A 16,136-nucleotide genomic window follows, 5' to 3' on the forward strand; every position below is an offset into this window, starting at 1 on the left:
GAAAACCCTCTATAAGCTGCCAATAACAACAACACAGCAGCTATGAACTAACAGTGCAATAGTACACGTTCATTCATTCATTCTTCTTAAAGTATTGGTGAAATAAAGACAGATAATGCCTTATTTAGAGGCTGCATCGTCTAAGCCCCGTTCACTCCGTTATATGGATCTCGAGTTATCTAAATATCTTCCGAAGGACGTAAGGAGTAGATGAACACATTTCATGCCAAAAAATAAGGTCTAGGTTTAAAAATACTGGAGTTCCCCTTTAACATCCAGCGTGGTCTGGGTGTATCTGAGGGATGCGGCTGTTGTTGCGGACGGGTGCACCTGCAGTTATAAAATGAATAAACGATTATTAGACAAAAATATTGAATTATGTTTATTATGATTTTAATAGCCTATAATATTGAAATATTACCGTTTTTAGATGATATGCCATGTTTGTAGTCGAGCTGTGATATGCAAACTATTGATTGCAAATTTTGCATTCAACTTTCTTCCCGCCATCTATTTTGGTACAATTCTGCCACACTGCTGATGTCTTGGACGGATGGTAGAGGACGACTCACTGTAAATGAAACGCTCAAAATAAAAATAAACATCCAGTAAACCGCCGGACATTGCATAACTAAATTAAAACATAAAACTTTAACTGAACAAAAACATCAAACTATTAAATGTGGTTTGCTGAATATTAGATCTCTCCCTTCGAAGTCTCTGTTAGTGAATGATTTGATCTGTGATCATCATTTTGATATATTTTGTCTTACAGAAACCTGGCTGCAGCAGGAGGATCATGTTAGCATTAATGAATCAGCTCCCTCTGACTATTTAAATGTTCATGTTCCTCCAACCACAGGCAGAGGAGGAGGAGTGGCAGCTATCTTCAGATCAGGGTTACTAATCAGTCCTAGACCCAAGATTAGTTTTAGCTCTTTTGAATCTCTGATTCTCAGTTTTTCCCACCCAAAGTGGAAATCACAAAAACCTCTTGTGTTTGTTGTTGTGTATCGTCCACCTGGCCCTTATTCTGAGTTTCTGTCTGAATTCTCAGAGTTTTTATCCCAGTTAGTGCTGAGTACAGATAAAGTCATTGTAGTGGGTGACTTTAATATTCATGTAGATGTTGAAAATGACAGCCTAAATATTAACTTTAATTCTATATTAGACTCTATTGGATTTTCTCAAAGTGTTCACAGACCTACTCACTGCCTTAATCATACCCTTGACCTTGTGCTGACTTATGGCATTGAGAGTGAACAGTTAACAGTGTTCCCTCATAATCCTGTCTTGTCTGACCATTTTTTAATAACTTTTGAATTTACATTACTTGACTACACGGTTTCTGAGAAGAATTCTACATATAGAAGGTGTCTGTCAGAGAATGCTGTAACCAGATTTAAAGAGTTGATTTCATCATCCTTTTCTTCACTGCCATGTGCTGATATGACAGAGGACGGCTACCTAAACTTTACTCCAGTAGAACTTGACTCTCTTGTTGGCAGCACTATAGCTTCAATGCGTACAACACTGGACAATGTTGCCCCTCTGAAAAGGAAGGTAATCAGTCAGAAGAGGTTGGCTCCTTGGTATAATTCACAGCTGCTTTAAAGCAGACTGCAAGAAAGCTGGAGAGACAGTGGCGTTCCTCTAATTTAGAAGAGTCTCAATTAGTCTGGAAAGATAGTTTAATAACGTATAAGAAAGTACTTCGTAAAGCTAGAACTGCTTATTATTCATCATTGATAGAAGAGAATAAGAATAATCCCAGGTTTCTTTTCAGCACTGTTGCCAGGCTGACAAAGAGTCCGAGCTCTGTTGAGCCATGTATTCCTTTAACTCTCAGCAGTGATGATTTCATGAGATTCTTCATCAATAAAATTGTTTCTATCAGAGAGAAGATTAATGGAATCCTTCCCACTATTATCAATTCAATTCAATTCAATTCAATTTTATTTATATAGCGCCAGATTACAACAATTGTCATCTCAAGGCACTTAAGTAATATAGTCCAATTCAAGCCAATTGGAATTCAATTCATTGTAATCATAATCCAATTAATTCATATAGAGCTAATTCAAAAAATTAATATCCTAGCTAAGGAAACCAACAGATTGCACTGAAACTTGTCTTCAGTCCAATCTCCCGTCCTGAGCGTGCCTGTGGCAACTGTGGAAAGGAACGACTCCCTTTTAACAGGAAGAAACCTCTGGCAGAACCAGAACCAGGAAGAAACCTCTGGCAGAACCAGACTCAGGAAGGGTGGCCATCCGCCTCGACCAGCTGGGGTTTGAGAAGACAGAAAAGAGGGAAAAGAGGGGGGAAAAACACCATAACGCCATTCAAAGGATATCTGTTGGAACAGGGAAACATAGGTTAATAACCACAATAATGTCACATGGACATAATATCAATTTTGAAATTAAACAGGGGGAAAAAGAGAGCAAAGTGAGGAAAGGTGTGACAGATGAGGTCCCCCAGCAGTCTAAGCCTATAGCAGCTTAACTATGGGATGTTTCAGGATATCACTGATGTATCATCAAGTAGAGCAGCTTTAGAAGTATCTTTCGAACCTGAATTGTATTTAGACAGCTTTTGCCCAGTTGATCTTTCTGAGCTAACAACAGCAATAGTCTCTTCTAAACCATCAACTTGTATGTTAGACCCAATCCAAACCAGACTGTTCAAGGAGGTTTTTCCCTTAATTGACACTTCCATATTGGATTTGATCAATCGGTCTTTGTTGACAGGATATGTACCTCAGACTTTTAAGGTTGCTGTAATTAAAACTTTACTTAAAAAACCTACTCTTGATTCAGAAGTGTTGGCTAATCATTGACCTATATCCAATCTCCCTTTTTTGTCTAAAGTTCTTGAAAAAATAGTTGCAGTTCAACTTTGTGATCATTTACATAGAAATAATCTGTTTGAAGGGTTTCAGTCAGGATTCAGAGTGCATCATAGCACGGAAACGGCACTGGTGAAAGTTACCAATGATCTCCTGTTAGCTTCTGATAGCGGACTTGTTTCTGTGCTTGTCCTGTTGGATCTCAGTGCTGCATTTGATACGATCGATCACAGCATTCTGTTACAGAGACTTGAACATGTTATTGGGATTAAAGGAACTGCATTAGGCTGGTTTAAGTCATATTTATCTGATAGATTCCAGTTTGTTCTTGTAAATTAAGAATCTTCCTCACACACCAGAGGAAGTCATTGAGTTCCTCAGGGTTCTGTGCTTGGACCGATTCTTTTTACTTTATACATGCTTCCATTAGGTAACATTATCAGACAGCAGGGCATAAAGTTCCATTGTTATGCTGATGATACTCAGCTGTACTTATCTATGAAACCAGATGAAAGCAATAGGTTGGTCAGACTACAAGCCTGTCTTAAAGACATAAAGACCTGGATGACCCAGAACTTTCTGCTTCTAAATTCAGACAAAACTGAAGTTGTTCTCTTTGGACCTGAGCGCTTCAGGGAGAAATTGTCTAGTTATATAGTTACTCTAGATGGTATTTCCTTGGCTTCTAGTTCTACAGTGAGGAACCTTGGAGTTATTTTTGACCAGAATTTATCATTTGACTCACATATAAAACTGGTTTCTAGGACTGCCTTCTTCCACCTTCGTAATATTGCTAAAATCAGGAACATCCTGTCTCAGGGTGATGCAGAGAAACTAGTTCATGCATTTGTTACTTCAAGATTGGACTATTGTAATTCCCTATTATTGGGCTGTCCCACATATTCTCTGAAAAGCCTCCAGCTGATCCAAAATGCTGCAGCCAGAGTTCTGATGAGAACTAACAGGAGAGATCATGTTTCTCCAGTTTTAGCTTCTCTTCATTGGCTCCCTGTTAAATTCAGAATAGAATTTAAGATTCTTCTTCTCACATATAAAGCTCTTAATGACCGAGCTCCATCATATCTTAAAGATTTAATTGTAAGGTATTTTCCTAACAGAGCACTTCGCTCCCAAACTGCAGGTTTACTTGTTGTTCCCAGAGTTTCTAAAAGTAGAATGGGAGGCAGAGCCTTCAGTTATCAGGCCCCTCTCTTGTGGAATAAGCTGCCAGTAAATGTCCAGGAAGCAGACACCCTTTCCACTTTTAAGATTAGGCTTAAAACTTTCCTTTTTGATAAAGCTTATAGTTAGGGATAAAGGTAATCCTGAAACATCCCATAGTTAAGCTGCTATAGGCTTAGACTGCTGGGGGACCTCATCTGTCACACCTTTCCTAACTTTGCTCTCTTTTTCCCCCTGTTTAATTTCACAATTGATTTCATGTACATGTGACATTATTGTGGTTATTAACTTGTGTTTCCCTGTTCCAACAGGTATCCTTTGAATGGCGTTATGGTGTTTCCCCCCCTCTTTTCCCTCTTTTCTGTCTTCTCAAACCCCAGCTGGTCGAGGCGGATGGCCACCCTTCCTGGTTCTGGTTCTGCCAGAGGTTTCTTCCTGGTTCTGGTTCTGCCAGAGGTTTCTTCCTGGTTCTGGTTCTGCCAGAGGTTTCTTCCTGGTTCTGGGTCTGCCAGAGGTTTCTTCCTGGTAAAGGGAGTCGTTCCTTTCCACAGTCCCTCAGGCTCAGGACGGGAGATTGGACTGAAGACACGTTTCGGTGCAATCTGTTGGTTTCCTTAGCTCGGATATTAATTTTTTAATTGGCTCTATATGAATTAATTGGATTATGATTACAATGAATTGAATTCCAATTGGCTTGAATTGGACTATATTACTTAAGTGCCTTGAGATGACAATTGTTGTAATCTGGCACTATATAAATAAAATTGAATTGAAATTGAATTGAATAACGTGAGCGTTCTTCAATCTACCTGCCTCTAGTTGGCTGGGCTAATCCAAAATAGTGAGAACAATTTTGCTTGCTACATTTTCTCCTCCTGATGAAATTAACCATAGACTGTATGAAATTAACAGGGCAAAAAATCGACCTGTCAGGATTTTCGTCGACCCAGAACGTATCGACCAATAAGTCGACCAGTCGACTTTACAGCTCTATGACCCGTAAGCATACCACAGCATCAGTGTCCTACTTTATTTGCTCTTTCATTACAGACTGCATCAAAAGCACACGTGGCAAAAATTATAAGAACACCACAAATGTACATTTGTGATGGCTCCGTTGTTTTGATGCCTGAATGAACTGCTGTCGCAGTATTATTATATGGTTACAGGAAAAGGAAAAGCACAAGCCCTTGACCTTCCAATCCTACACAGATGCCTGAGCCATATAATGAAAAAGGACTCTGCAAAAAACAGTGAGCAATGACTTATACTTAAGATAATTAATTTATATTTCATTATATAAAAGTGACATTGATACTACTTATTTTGTATGTTTCTTCCTCACAGTGCAGGTAAACACTACATCTTGGCCATGCATGTGTTTGGCCTGATGACCATGGTCACTACACTGAAGCAACTCGATGAAGTGGTGGTCAGTGCTACGGTACGGTAGATGCAGCTGATAAGTCGAGCAGGATAAGTACAGAGGACTTAGCTGTCGCTCTGGCTTCTTTTAAGGCTTCTGTCACAGTCAACAGAACCGTTTCGGTGGAGTGTCCACTTTTAAGCCCAGATTGGTTTGGGTCAAGGAGGTTGTTATGTATATACATATATATAATTTAATTACTGTATATTTGCCCTTGTCAACCACAGTGGGAACATGCAATTACATAAAACTACACTATATAAATTGGCAAATAGATTAAGGACATACCAGATTAAACAGGTACAGCCAAGCTGGCCCCTCGTCCATATTTCACATTTAATGTGGTTCAGAGTTCCATTTACCGTAAGACTTTGCAAAATGACCATTGTGGAAAACAAACCCACATACATGCACCCAATATAATTCAATGGACAAATGAGGCAGAAAGAGCCATCTTTATCTTGGAAACAGACTACACAACCAAGGTCCATTTATTAGCTTCAAAATTAACCATTTTCACTTTGTGTTATGAAGACTGAAATGTTGTTAGTGGGCTGTGAGTCGCCATGCAAATCAAACTTTAGAACAAGGGTTTAGTCTTGAAACCAAATATGATGCCTGTGTTGTGTTTAAAAGAATGTTTAAATTAACTTTGTTCTACCAAGCTGTCATTCTTTGGTCTCGTCACACAGCCATACACGCTAAATTCACTTCACCAGGGACACAGTGAGGCCAAATGGTTAGCCATCTTTATTATGAAACAATACTGGGACCAGATCAAAAAGGTGTTACATGGTGGTTTTTAGCCACTGCAGTCCCTTTCCATGTCCTGACTCATCCCCAGACAGCCAGCACCTTCCTAGCTGCCTCACAGATGCTTGTTTTCTGACCGACTCTGGGAGCTGAGCGTTATTCTAGCAGGGGCATCCTTCTCTCGCTCCTCCCTACCCCTCCAACAAGTGAGCTGCTTTCCAGCGATGGAGCTGACTTTCCATCTGCAACTAGAATTTGTCTGTGTGATATGGGGCTCTGGTTCTAACATGACAGATGGTTCTACTCTAGTGCCCAGCTGTGAATGAGGTTTCATGCATGGAAGATTTCAAACTAATCCACATTCTTCCCACCATTTTATACACGAAGTGCCAATCAAAACAGTTTCCAGTTGAGAAAGCAAATGATAAAGGAAAAGAAAAACAACAGCCATTTTCCATGCACTAAACTAATTAAACCGGATGTTGATGTCTGCACTGCAAAAATGAATCAAAAGAACATCAGGGGGTGGGTGGGGGAAGTTTGTGGACTGATCTGTGTGCTGGTAACTGTAAGTCTGGAGTGTTTGGTGGTAATCACTTGTTTTTACTCACAGTGCAACTCTACAAGTGATGGAGGTGAAGAGGATAAACATTTCTGCCAGCACACACTTCCAAGCTACAGCTTCTTCTCTGGCACATTTTTTTTTTTATCATGACAAAGCATTGAATATATGATGAGACAAATTATTTCCAAAAGCAGACAGTTCTGTTCTGCTTATCAAAAAAAAGAAAGAAAAGAAAGCATGTCTACAGGAAATCTATTACAGCGAGAATTGTTTAACAAGGAATAAGCCAGCAGAATAGTCATACATTAATCTGAATATTTCCATCTAACCGAATATGAGCATCATGTTCCCTTAGCATTTCTTTTTCCATTTTTCGCCTTAAGAAAGAGTATAAAGTTAGAAATGGCCAGAAGATTTGTGGCTGAGGAGGAGGAGGATGAAGAGGCTGCCTGATCCACAGAGAGTCCTGGACGGGGAGCAAGGCTTTGGCTGTAGCAGCCTGCCTTCAGCTGGGTGCTCCAGGGCTGCAGGGAGGAGCGGTGTGGGAAACAAGGGGAGAGGGGAGTGAGGGAGGGAGGAAGGAGGTGACGAGAGCAGGGAGGAGAGAGAAGGATCAGAAATTGGTCGGGCAAGGAGAAAAGAGGGGGGGGGGGACAGAGACAGAGAGGGCTATGAGCTCGTCATGTGATCAGTCCATTGGCCGCTTTTCTCCGTGTTTCTTTGTAAACTCTTCGGCATTCTTCAAGAATTTTTTACGGTCCTTTGAGTATTCTTCTGCTAAGTCTGCCCTCAGGGGATGCTCAGGCTGAGGGTCATTCACCAGCGCAATGAGGGACTGAATAACTGCAAGACAAACAAAGCCAGAGAAAATCAGCTTTCATGTCATAATACTTTCCTCCAGCGTCTCTGCCACTTCTTCTCAATATGCGCCATATACACACACTTATAAGGCTGCAAAAAAGAGGAAAAACGCCATGGGATGTGATTCATGAGGCTTGCTGAGACATCCTCTGACTGAATATCTAGTCAGCGGGAGAGAAGAGTTCAGTGGGCCGTCAGCGAAGAGCTACAACCAATGAAGGCACATGGGAGGGGGTCTGTGAACACCACACTGACAAATCCGGAAAAAACAAACACAGCAATCATGATGATTAGGAAACGAAGGGGTTCTTCTGCTAAGACCTTAGCTAGTTAACATCTGTCAGTGACTGATAAGAGCTTTATCATTTCTATATCTATCAAAAACGTGTTAAACCTTTGATCAAATAGTTTCATCCAAGGACACACTTTGTAAGCAAATACGGAAAAATAAGGAGATACTTTAAACATAAAAGTACTATGTAGCATTAGCTTTCTGTATCACCCACCTTGGTCAGTTTTGGTGGCAGGCTTCCAGTTCTCTGCACTGATCACAGGCAAGCACACCTGGCCCTTCTCATCAATGTTGGGGTGATAGATCTTTGTCTTGAATGTGATTTTGGGAGGCTTGAAAGGGTACTCGGTGGGGAAAATGATTTCAATCCTGAATGCACCTTTGTCATAAGGGGGGTTGTCCTGAAAGTCAGCAGAGGAGGTTAGTAAAGAAAACTAAAGGCTTAAAGGTGTCAGAGCCGGTGAATAAGGAACTACTACTTACTGGAACAATGAGCCCTTGCCATGACAATAGGTTTGATTCCTCAACTTGAATGTTTCTGAAGTTTTTCATTCCAGACCTGCGAATCTCTTCGAGCTCCTAACAGAACACACATACAAAGGCAGGAAACATCAATACAAAGATCCCATACCCGGAGCAGACGACAGAAGTAAAACAATATCAGTTCAAGAGTGTACTTCAGTCCAAAGGCAGTTTTTTTTTTAGATTTCTATTTTGGTATTCAGTTCTCAGGCTAGTCTGTGGCCAGGGAAGAAGCTACCACCTTCTGATTTTGCACACTTTATACTGAAGGTCAACAAGCATGTATGGTGTCAGGTCCCTGGCTTTTTACTCAATCCATCTCCAATCAAACAATGATGGCATCTTAAACAGAAAGCCGTCACATCGATGGTGGTGTTACGGATGTGAACCAACTACAGTAGAAGCCCAGAAAGATTGGCCATTGCCCTCAGAAGCAAAGTTTTTCATTTTTAGCTGAAGGGGTCTGAAGATGCTCGAGATGAGGGACAAAAATCTGTTAAAACTAATCCTCAATTTAACTGCTATCTTATTATAAACCACAATTACCCCAATATCTTTTATTACCTTTTTTTAGTCTACCATTAGCATAGAATTTCCAAAATGAGCAGAGGATGCTTGCCCCAAAATTGTCAATGTGGGGGCTTGACAGAAGTCAACCTAACAGCTGGGGTGCCTAAGGTTTGAGGAACATAGTAAAAGCAGCATGGCGAATATCATCATCCTCTGTCAGAACTACTGTTGGATGGAGCCTGGTTCCAGGTCCAGTTAAGGTTAAACAAGGGCCAGTTTTTGAATATCTGCATTTGCTGCCACTCAGCTGAGAATTTGCTCAGTCTGTGTTGGATTGTAAGAGAGCAATAATTCACCAGAAGTCGAATGAGCCAATTATGCCCCACAGCTGCATCTGAACCGAGAAGAACCATCCAGTAACATCATTGCCTGTGTGCTGAAAGCAGGAGATAAACAATGGTCACAGCAAGGAAAAAGTCCCTGTCCTGAGATGATCAACATTTAGCAGGATCCACCAGTGGAGGTACACTGAGTTCAACAAAAAACTTCAAGGTTTAGAAGAGCAAAAACTCAGAGTTGGGATATTGTATCTTGCCCAACTCACTGCAACTGTTGATGAATGAAAGTTGATATTTAACTCTCATGACATGGCACAAAACAGACCAACAGCATAACACTTGCTCCACCCTGACCAGCCATCTGTCACTGGACTGAGAAGACTTCTGTCAGTGAGTTCCAGGATTACTCAGAATACACTGATTATTTAGACCTTGGATAGTTGTTATCATGATCACTATTTTAACTGCTGTATTAGTGTTTATTAATGCTGCTTTGGGTGCAAATGGCTGAGAGTACCAGCTCGTTGCATGGCATCGTAGGTCAGTTTGTGTTCTTTGCATGTATCGCCTAGATAAGATAGCAAACTTAAGCGGACATCCCAAGTTAGAATTTGGCAAATACCAAGTTCTCAGAGTTAGCCATGTCAGTCGAAATCAGAGAAACTATATTTCCTCAATAAAGTCAAAGTAAAATTGCGGATTAACGCTAGAAGACAAGACTTGCTTCTTTAAAAAAAAAAAAAAAAAAAAAAAAAAAAAAATCTAAATACTCTAATACTCAAACAGTTTCATTTGACACCGACTGTCAAGAAAGAGAGCTGTATTTCAGAGTCTGGAGGCGCATTCCCACTGGAGGAACCTATAACCTATAACCTTTTCAGGAATAGTGCATTTTGGACATACAGGAACTCGGGACCACGGCCCTCAGCTCCTGGAACAATTTTAGCTCCTTCTCCGAGGAAGGGTCTTTTCTGGGTTCCATTGGAACACATATGATGTAGATGTTTGGTGGCTGGTAGCTCCGCCCCTTGTCTGAAACATTTCCTCATACGACACGGACACAACCGGCGCCTGTTTAATAAGTTAAACTTAGACGTCGTCTCCTTTGTCTGCTCTCCTTCTTTCCTTCATGAAAGGAAGAAGTATCACCTGCTGCTGGATTCTTCGTCTCCTGACTCTCGCTGTGCGCTCTTCCAGCCTCCATCTTAGACGCCTGATGTGATCGTCCATGATTAATATCACCGTTATGCAGACCATGAACACGGTGGCCTCCTCGCTCTCCATGGTAGCTTCTCGGTGGTGTTGTTTTCTTCTCTCCTTGCTTTTCCCGGGTTTTATTTTGTTGTTGAGTGTAGCGCTAAAGTAACACGTCTGTCACAGACGGTTGCATCACATCAGTCCCTGTCGAGGTCCCCGACTCATGTGAGAATGCAAAATGAAACAGGTCCCCTGGGGAAGGGCAGGTCTTAGAACTAAATTCAAGGTGGACAGTTCTTAGAACTGCGTTCTTAGAACGTCTGTCCGAATGCGACTATGGTTACTAGAACAACTCTATCAGTTTTAAGACTATAAGGGGCAGACAGAGGTAACAGTAAAGGAGGAGGATTACAGAGGTTGTTAACAACAGATGCTGTAAGGATGCACTGATACCACATTTTTTAAAACAGAGTACAAGTACTTACCTTTGTGCAACATATTGTTTTAACATTTTAACTTTCACAAACACATTGCAGGAAAATTAAGCTCCTGTCACACTGGTAACGGTTCTGTAGTATCAGAACACTTGAATGAATACTGAGTATGAGTACACGCACAAGCTATCGGTACCATATCGGTGCATCCCTAATCCTGGACACGTCACTGAGAAGGAATGTCTATGCACCCCAGATGTTCAACTGTTGGCTTCTGTCCATGTTGTCTACTGAGAGAGTTCCTGTGTTACCTGCTGACGCTGTGTGTGACATCATCAACTAAGCTGTTGCCAAGCTACAAAAACAACACCAAAACCCTGAAGATTTCTACATCCCCTTCTCTCTGCCATACTAACTTTCTACATATTTGTCAGCTGATTTTTTTAAAATTCTGCAATCCATCTATAACTACCTATATAAATATTTGTTCCCTTTGAAGAATATTAAGGTATTATCAAATCAAATTTATTCTTAACATCATGACTGATAAATGTATTGGTAATGAACAGACTTTAGCCATCACACAGCTGTTTCATGTCAGAGGAAAGGATTAATATTAAACAATCTCAAAGCACTTGAAGTCATAACTAATTGAAGTACTACTTCCCTCCATGACATTTTTGCTTTCATATAGTATTGAAGTGAAGTCATTTCTGTAAAACGTCTGTTAATAACCCAACCGTTTATAAATCAGTGATGCAGTCAAGATGGAGGTGGGGTCAATGCGTTTTCCTCAAAGCTCTGTGGATAACAACCTGTCGCTGTAGCACACAGTAGAGCTAACTATGGTACCTCCCATCAACACAGACAACTGTAAATCTTGTCAATTACTGGTTGTTGATATGTTCGTTTAGTAGGAGTACTGTTTCTTTTCTTACAGCTGAGCTTCTTCAGAAGCACAGTGGAATGATAAAATAAAGCTACCGGCACGTTTCATCGTCTTTCGCTCTCCGTGGTTTCACTTTTGTCCACATTGTGCCAATAATTATCCGCGGTTAAACTATTGTACTATAACATAATCTTTCCCAACTGCCAAATATAAAATAATTACATTTAGCTAGGCTGAGGGACCTGGTGTCGTAAAAGTGACAAACAAACGTTCAGAAACACTCAGAATAAGACAGCGCAACGTGCTCCGGGCGCTTTCCAAAACGAAACCGACATTCAACATGTCACTAACACAAAACAGTACAGGAAATGTTAGCAAGGAATTAGAACCAAAATGCCCACCTTTGCCCCAATTACGAACTCCAAAACATGATATGCTGAGAGTTAAACGAACTCTCTGGTCGGCTAGCTCATACGCAACCAATACTTGAAGATAGCAATTTAGCTTATTAGCCCACGACGTAGGCCGATAAATTTTAACACACTGTCCAAAGTTCGCCACTTCCAAACCTTTCCTTGGTAAAACGGCCGATGTACAACTGAATTTCAATTGCAGCTAGAAACTGAAACATTCATATCTTAGATGTCTTTGTAAGGCTAACCTTAAACTCTCTGGCCTAATTTACCGGTGCTTTGCTGCCTGGCGTTAATATTTGGTTGGCTAGGTGGCCAGCAATGACCTCTCGTTTTTAGAACATCTGAGGCTTAAAATAGGTACTAATTGTGTCTTCACATAACAATACCACTTTATATGATGTTGTGCAAAATAAGAACGCATTATCTGTATGAAAGTAAGTCTTTAAGTGTTGAAAGAATAACTGAAAATGACGGAATCAAGACATTTACCTTGGCTAGCCTCCTGCTCGCCGCCATCTTCAAATTACTGCGTTCCCAGAATACACAGCGCGACAAAAAATGAGTGATCCTGAGGAGCCGTTCAGCAGTCAGCATACTAAATATCATATTAGGCTACATGACTCTCATTTGAGGATTTCACATATTTTGTTTCCACTTAGACTAGCTTACTTAGAAACAAGAGATTATTATACTTTATTAATCCCCAGAGAAAAGTTGTATTGCTGCACTATTCGTTCATTATAAAGATATGTTATTGTTAAAGATAGATAACAAAATTAAAAATGAATCTGCAGACAGACATATAGAAAGTTGAAGTGTAGCAGAAAGGAAAGTGTGGTAGAAGTCTTCAGAGGTCACCACCAGTGAGTGAAAACCATCAATAATGAATACTGCAGCAATGATTATGTTTCTGTATTTAGCAGACGCTTTTATCCAAAGCGACTTACAAATGAAGATATAACAAGCTATAGAAAAAGCTAACAATAAACTACATAGAAGGAACCCACTAGTCTGACTATGTCAGAGGTGACAGAGTAGAGATAGCGTGCAGGCATAGAAAGAAGTGCAGAAAGATTGCAATGTAATTTCCTTTTGGGAATTAGATTAGATATATTCTTTATTAATCCAACACAGGGATATTTACTTGTTACAGCAGAAGAAAAGAAAGTGTCGTATACACTACAGAATTAGTAAAAAGGGCAAAAACACACAAAAAAACCCCAGAAAGAACTATCTATAACCTACACAATAAACAAGAAAATAATCAACCTGCAAACAGACAATGTGCAAAAAAAAACAAGGATAAAAAAAAGTGGCGTGATATAAAACTATTGTAAGTGACCATAATATCAGTAATAATGGAAAAGTAAGTGACCATGATATGAATAAATAATATTGCAAATGTAAGTGACCATAATATAAACTGTAGAAAAAGCTGTTCCTGCGAAATAGCAATGAGAATGCTGATGAGCTGAATGGGGATAGCTGACCATGCTAAAAAAGCTGAAAGTAGTGAAAAAGGTATTTGCTAAAGTTCCAACAGGCCTGAAAGGTATTTTTGAAAGTGTCTGGAGCTATATGAAGGCAGAAAAGTACAGAAAAAAGAAGAAACATGCAAAAAACGTGAAGCCCTGAAGGCTATAAAAGTCAGATTGGATGAAAGAGGACAAAATTACCTACGTTTTAATGCTAAATTATTTCTGTGGTGTAAAGACTTTGGAAACATTACGTGTCATTGGAATGCATTGTAAACTCAGAAATCATCAAGGATTTTAGTAAATTTTTAAACTGTGATAGTTGAAAATTGGCTAGATGTTTTAAAAAGTTGCATCAATGAGTAATAGTTAAATATCTTGTGAAGATTTTAATGTTTGAATGGTGTCTCTTGCTGAAAGTATGCTGAAGTAGTTAAGTTTGAAAGAGGAGGAAGCTCTTTTAATGATTTGAAAGGATTTACCATTATTTTTAAAGTGAGGAAAATTTGCATTTTAAAAACTACAAAAGTTAGAAATACCAAGACTCATTGCCATCATGTCCAGAAAGAGCTGAATGTCTTGTGCAAAATGGTTTAATTTGCTTAAAATGTGCAGAAGTAGTTAAACAGAAAAAAATGTACAGAAAATATAACTAGAAAAAGCTGTTCCTGCGAAACAGCAGTGAGAATGCGTATTAGCTGAATGGGGATAGCTGACCATGCTCAAAAAGCTGAAAATTTTCAGAAAGTTATTAGCTGAAGCTTCAGAGCACTTCAAAGGTATTTTTGAAAGGATCTGGAGCCAGATTAAGGCAGAAAACTACAGAAAAGAGAAGAAACATGCAAACATGATGAGCTGAATGGGGAAAGCTGACCATGCTAAAAAAAAAGCTGAAAATATTGAAAGTTTAGCAGAAAACCAGTTGATGAAGTCTTGGTTGAAGACCTGATTAAAAACAGAAGGAGAAGAATTCAGCTGATTGTTTTAAATTCTGTTTCAATCATAATAGAATGATGGCACCTAACGTTGTTGAGAAGAAGAAGGAGTTGAAAAAATGGAAAGAAATTAGCAGAAAATTAGTTGAAAAAGGGTTGAAAAATAATTATTGAAGGACCTGGAGCTGAATGAAAGCTGAGAGGATTGGAAAAACAAACAGCAACTTGAACATGTAAAAAAGAACAGTGCTGAACACTACCATGTAAGGAAGTTCAGCTGTGAAACAAATATACATTTAAAGAAGCTAATATGGCCTTTGGAATGCACTCTGATATTACAAGGAAAATAATAAATAAGAGCTTAAACTGGACGAATCCAGTAATATTTGTTCAGTTTTCTTGAAGTTAACAAAATACTTTTATTTTTATTTTCAAAGCATTACAAAAAATTTTAATAGTTTACAACAGATTTTTTAATCGACATGTGAACATTTAGATGAATACAAAACCTCAAAAACACTTAATTTACAAAGTCATGTTCAGTCATTTCGAAGTATCATGGATTGCAAATAATGTCCATTATTATGATAGATAGATAGATAGATAGATAGATAGATAGATAGATAGATAGATAGATAGATAGATAGATAGATAGATAGATAGATAGATAGATAGATAGATAGATAGATAGATAGATAGATAGATAGATAGATAGATAGATAGATAGATAGATAGATAGATAGATAGATAGATAGATAGATAGATAGATTATCAATCCCGAGGGAATTTCAAAGCGATTTTATATTTAAAAAATAATATTGTTAGACAAATGTATATTCTTATGTTAATCTTTTTACAAAAAAAGAAAACTTAAAAAACTACAAATATGAAAATTAATAGTAATAACAAAATAATTCCCAAAACCAAAATACCAGCTGATACCTCACAGTAAGACAGGATTCACTCAATTGTGTGTTCCATTTTAATGGTCTGTCTTTTCAATTTGCAATTTTTTTGGTCTTTAGAATGGTCAAATATAATTTTCTATCAACTGTTCTGCTATTATTGGTTTCCACATGGTGGAAAGTTGAGAAAATTTGAACTTATTAAATAATTATTGAATAATAACATGATCACCAATGTGATCAGGTGGCCATTCCTAGATGTCAGGAATGTCTCTCTATAAAAAAAAATAGAATAGAAATCTTAAATAAGAAAATAAGTAAAATATTTATATTTTAGATTTATTATAAGTAAAATAAATATAAAACAAAAATTTTAAAAAATTCTTTAATAAGAAAAACTAAATAACACGAAGACAAATAAATGAGTACACAAACTAAATTCCCATTATTGGTTTCTGTGATGAAAGGCAGGGCTGAACACTGTAAATCAGCAACATCCTGTATCATTTACATTGTTACCTTTTTGTGGTTTTATTAACTGTTGTGTCCAAATAACAGTTTGAATGTAGTCTTTCTTCCTTAGTG

The 16,136-nt window shown here is 38.7% G+C and overlaps 1 protein-coding gene across 1 annotated transcript; it reads right to left on the reverse strand.

Annotated features, from left to right (window-relative positions):
* Positions 1-6,181: 6,181 nt before the first annotated feature.
* On the reverse strand, positions 6,182-12,781 carry LOC140310346 (ubiquitin-conjugating enzyme E2 L3). The gene is made up of 4 exons (XM_072388621.1): positions 12,726-12,781; positions 8,414-8,509; positions 8,145-8,331; positions 6,182-7,620 (listed from the first exon to the last, which is right to left on the reverse strand). The coding sequence occupies exons 1-4, from the start codon at positions 12,750-12,752 to the stop codon at positions 7,466-7,468; spliced, it is 465 nt and encodes a 154-aa protein (XP_072244722.1). The 5' UTR covers positions 12,753-12,781; the 3' UTR covers positions 6,182-7,465.
* Between the last annotated feature and the right edge of the window lie 3,355 nt (positions 12,782-16,136).

This window comes from Leuresthes tenuis, unplaced genomic scaffold, assembly GCF_036924035.1.
Source record: "Leuresthes tenuis unplaced genomic scaffold, fLeuTen1.0.hap1 SCAF_6, whole genome shotgun sequence".
Taxonomy (NCBI): Eukaryota; Metazoa; Chordata; class Actinopteri; order Atheriniformes; family Atherinopsidae; genus Leuresthes; species Leuresthes tenuis.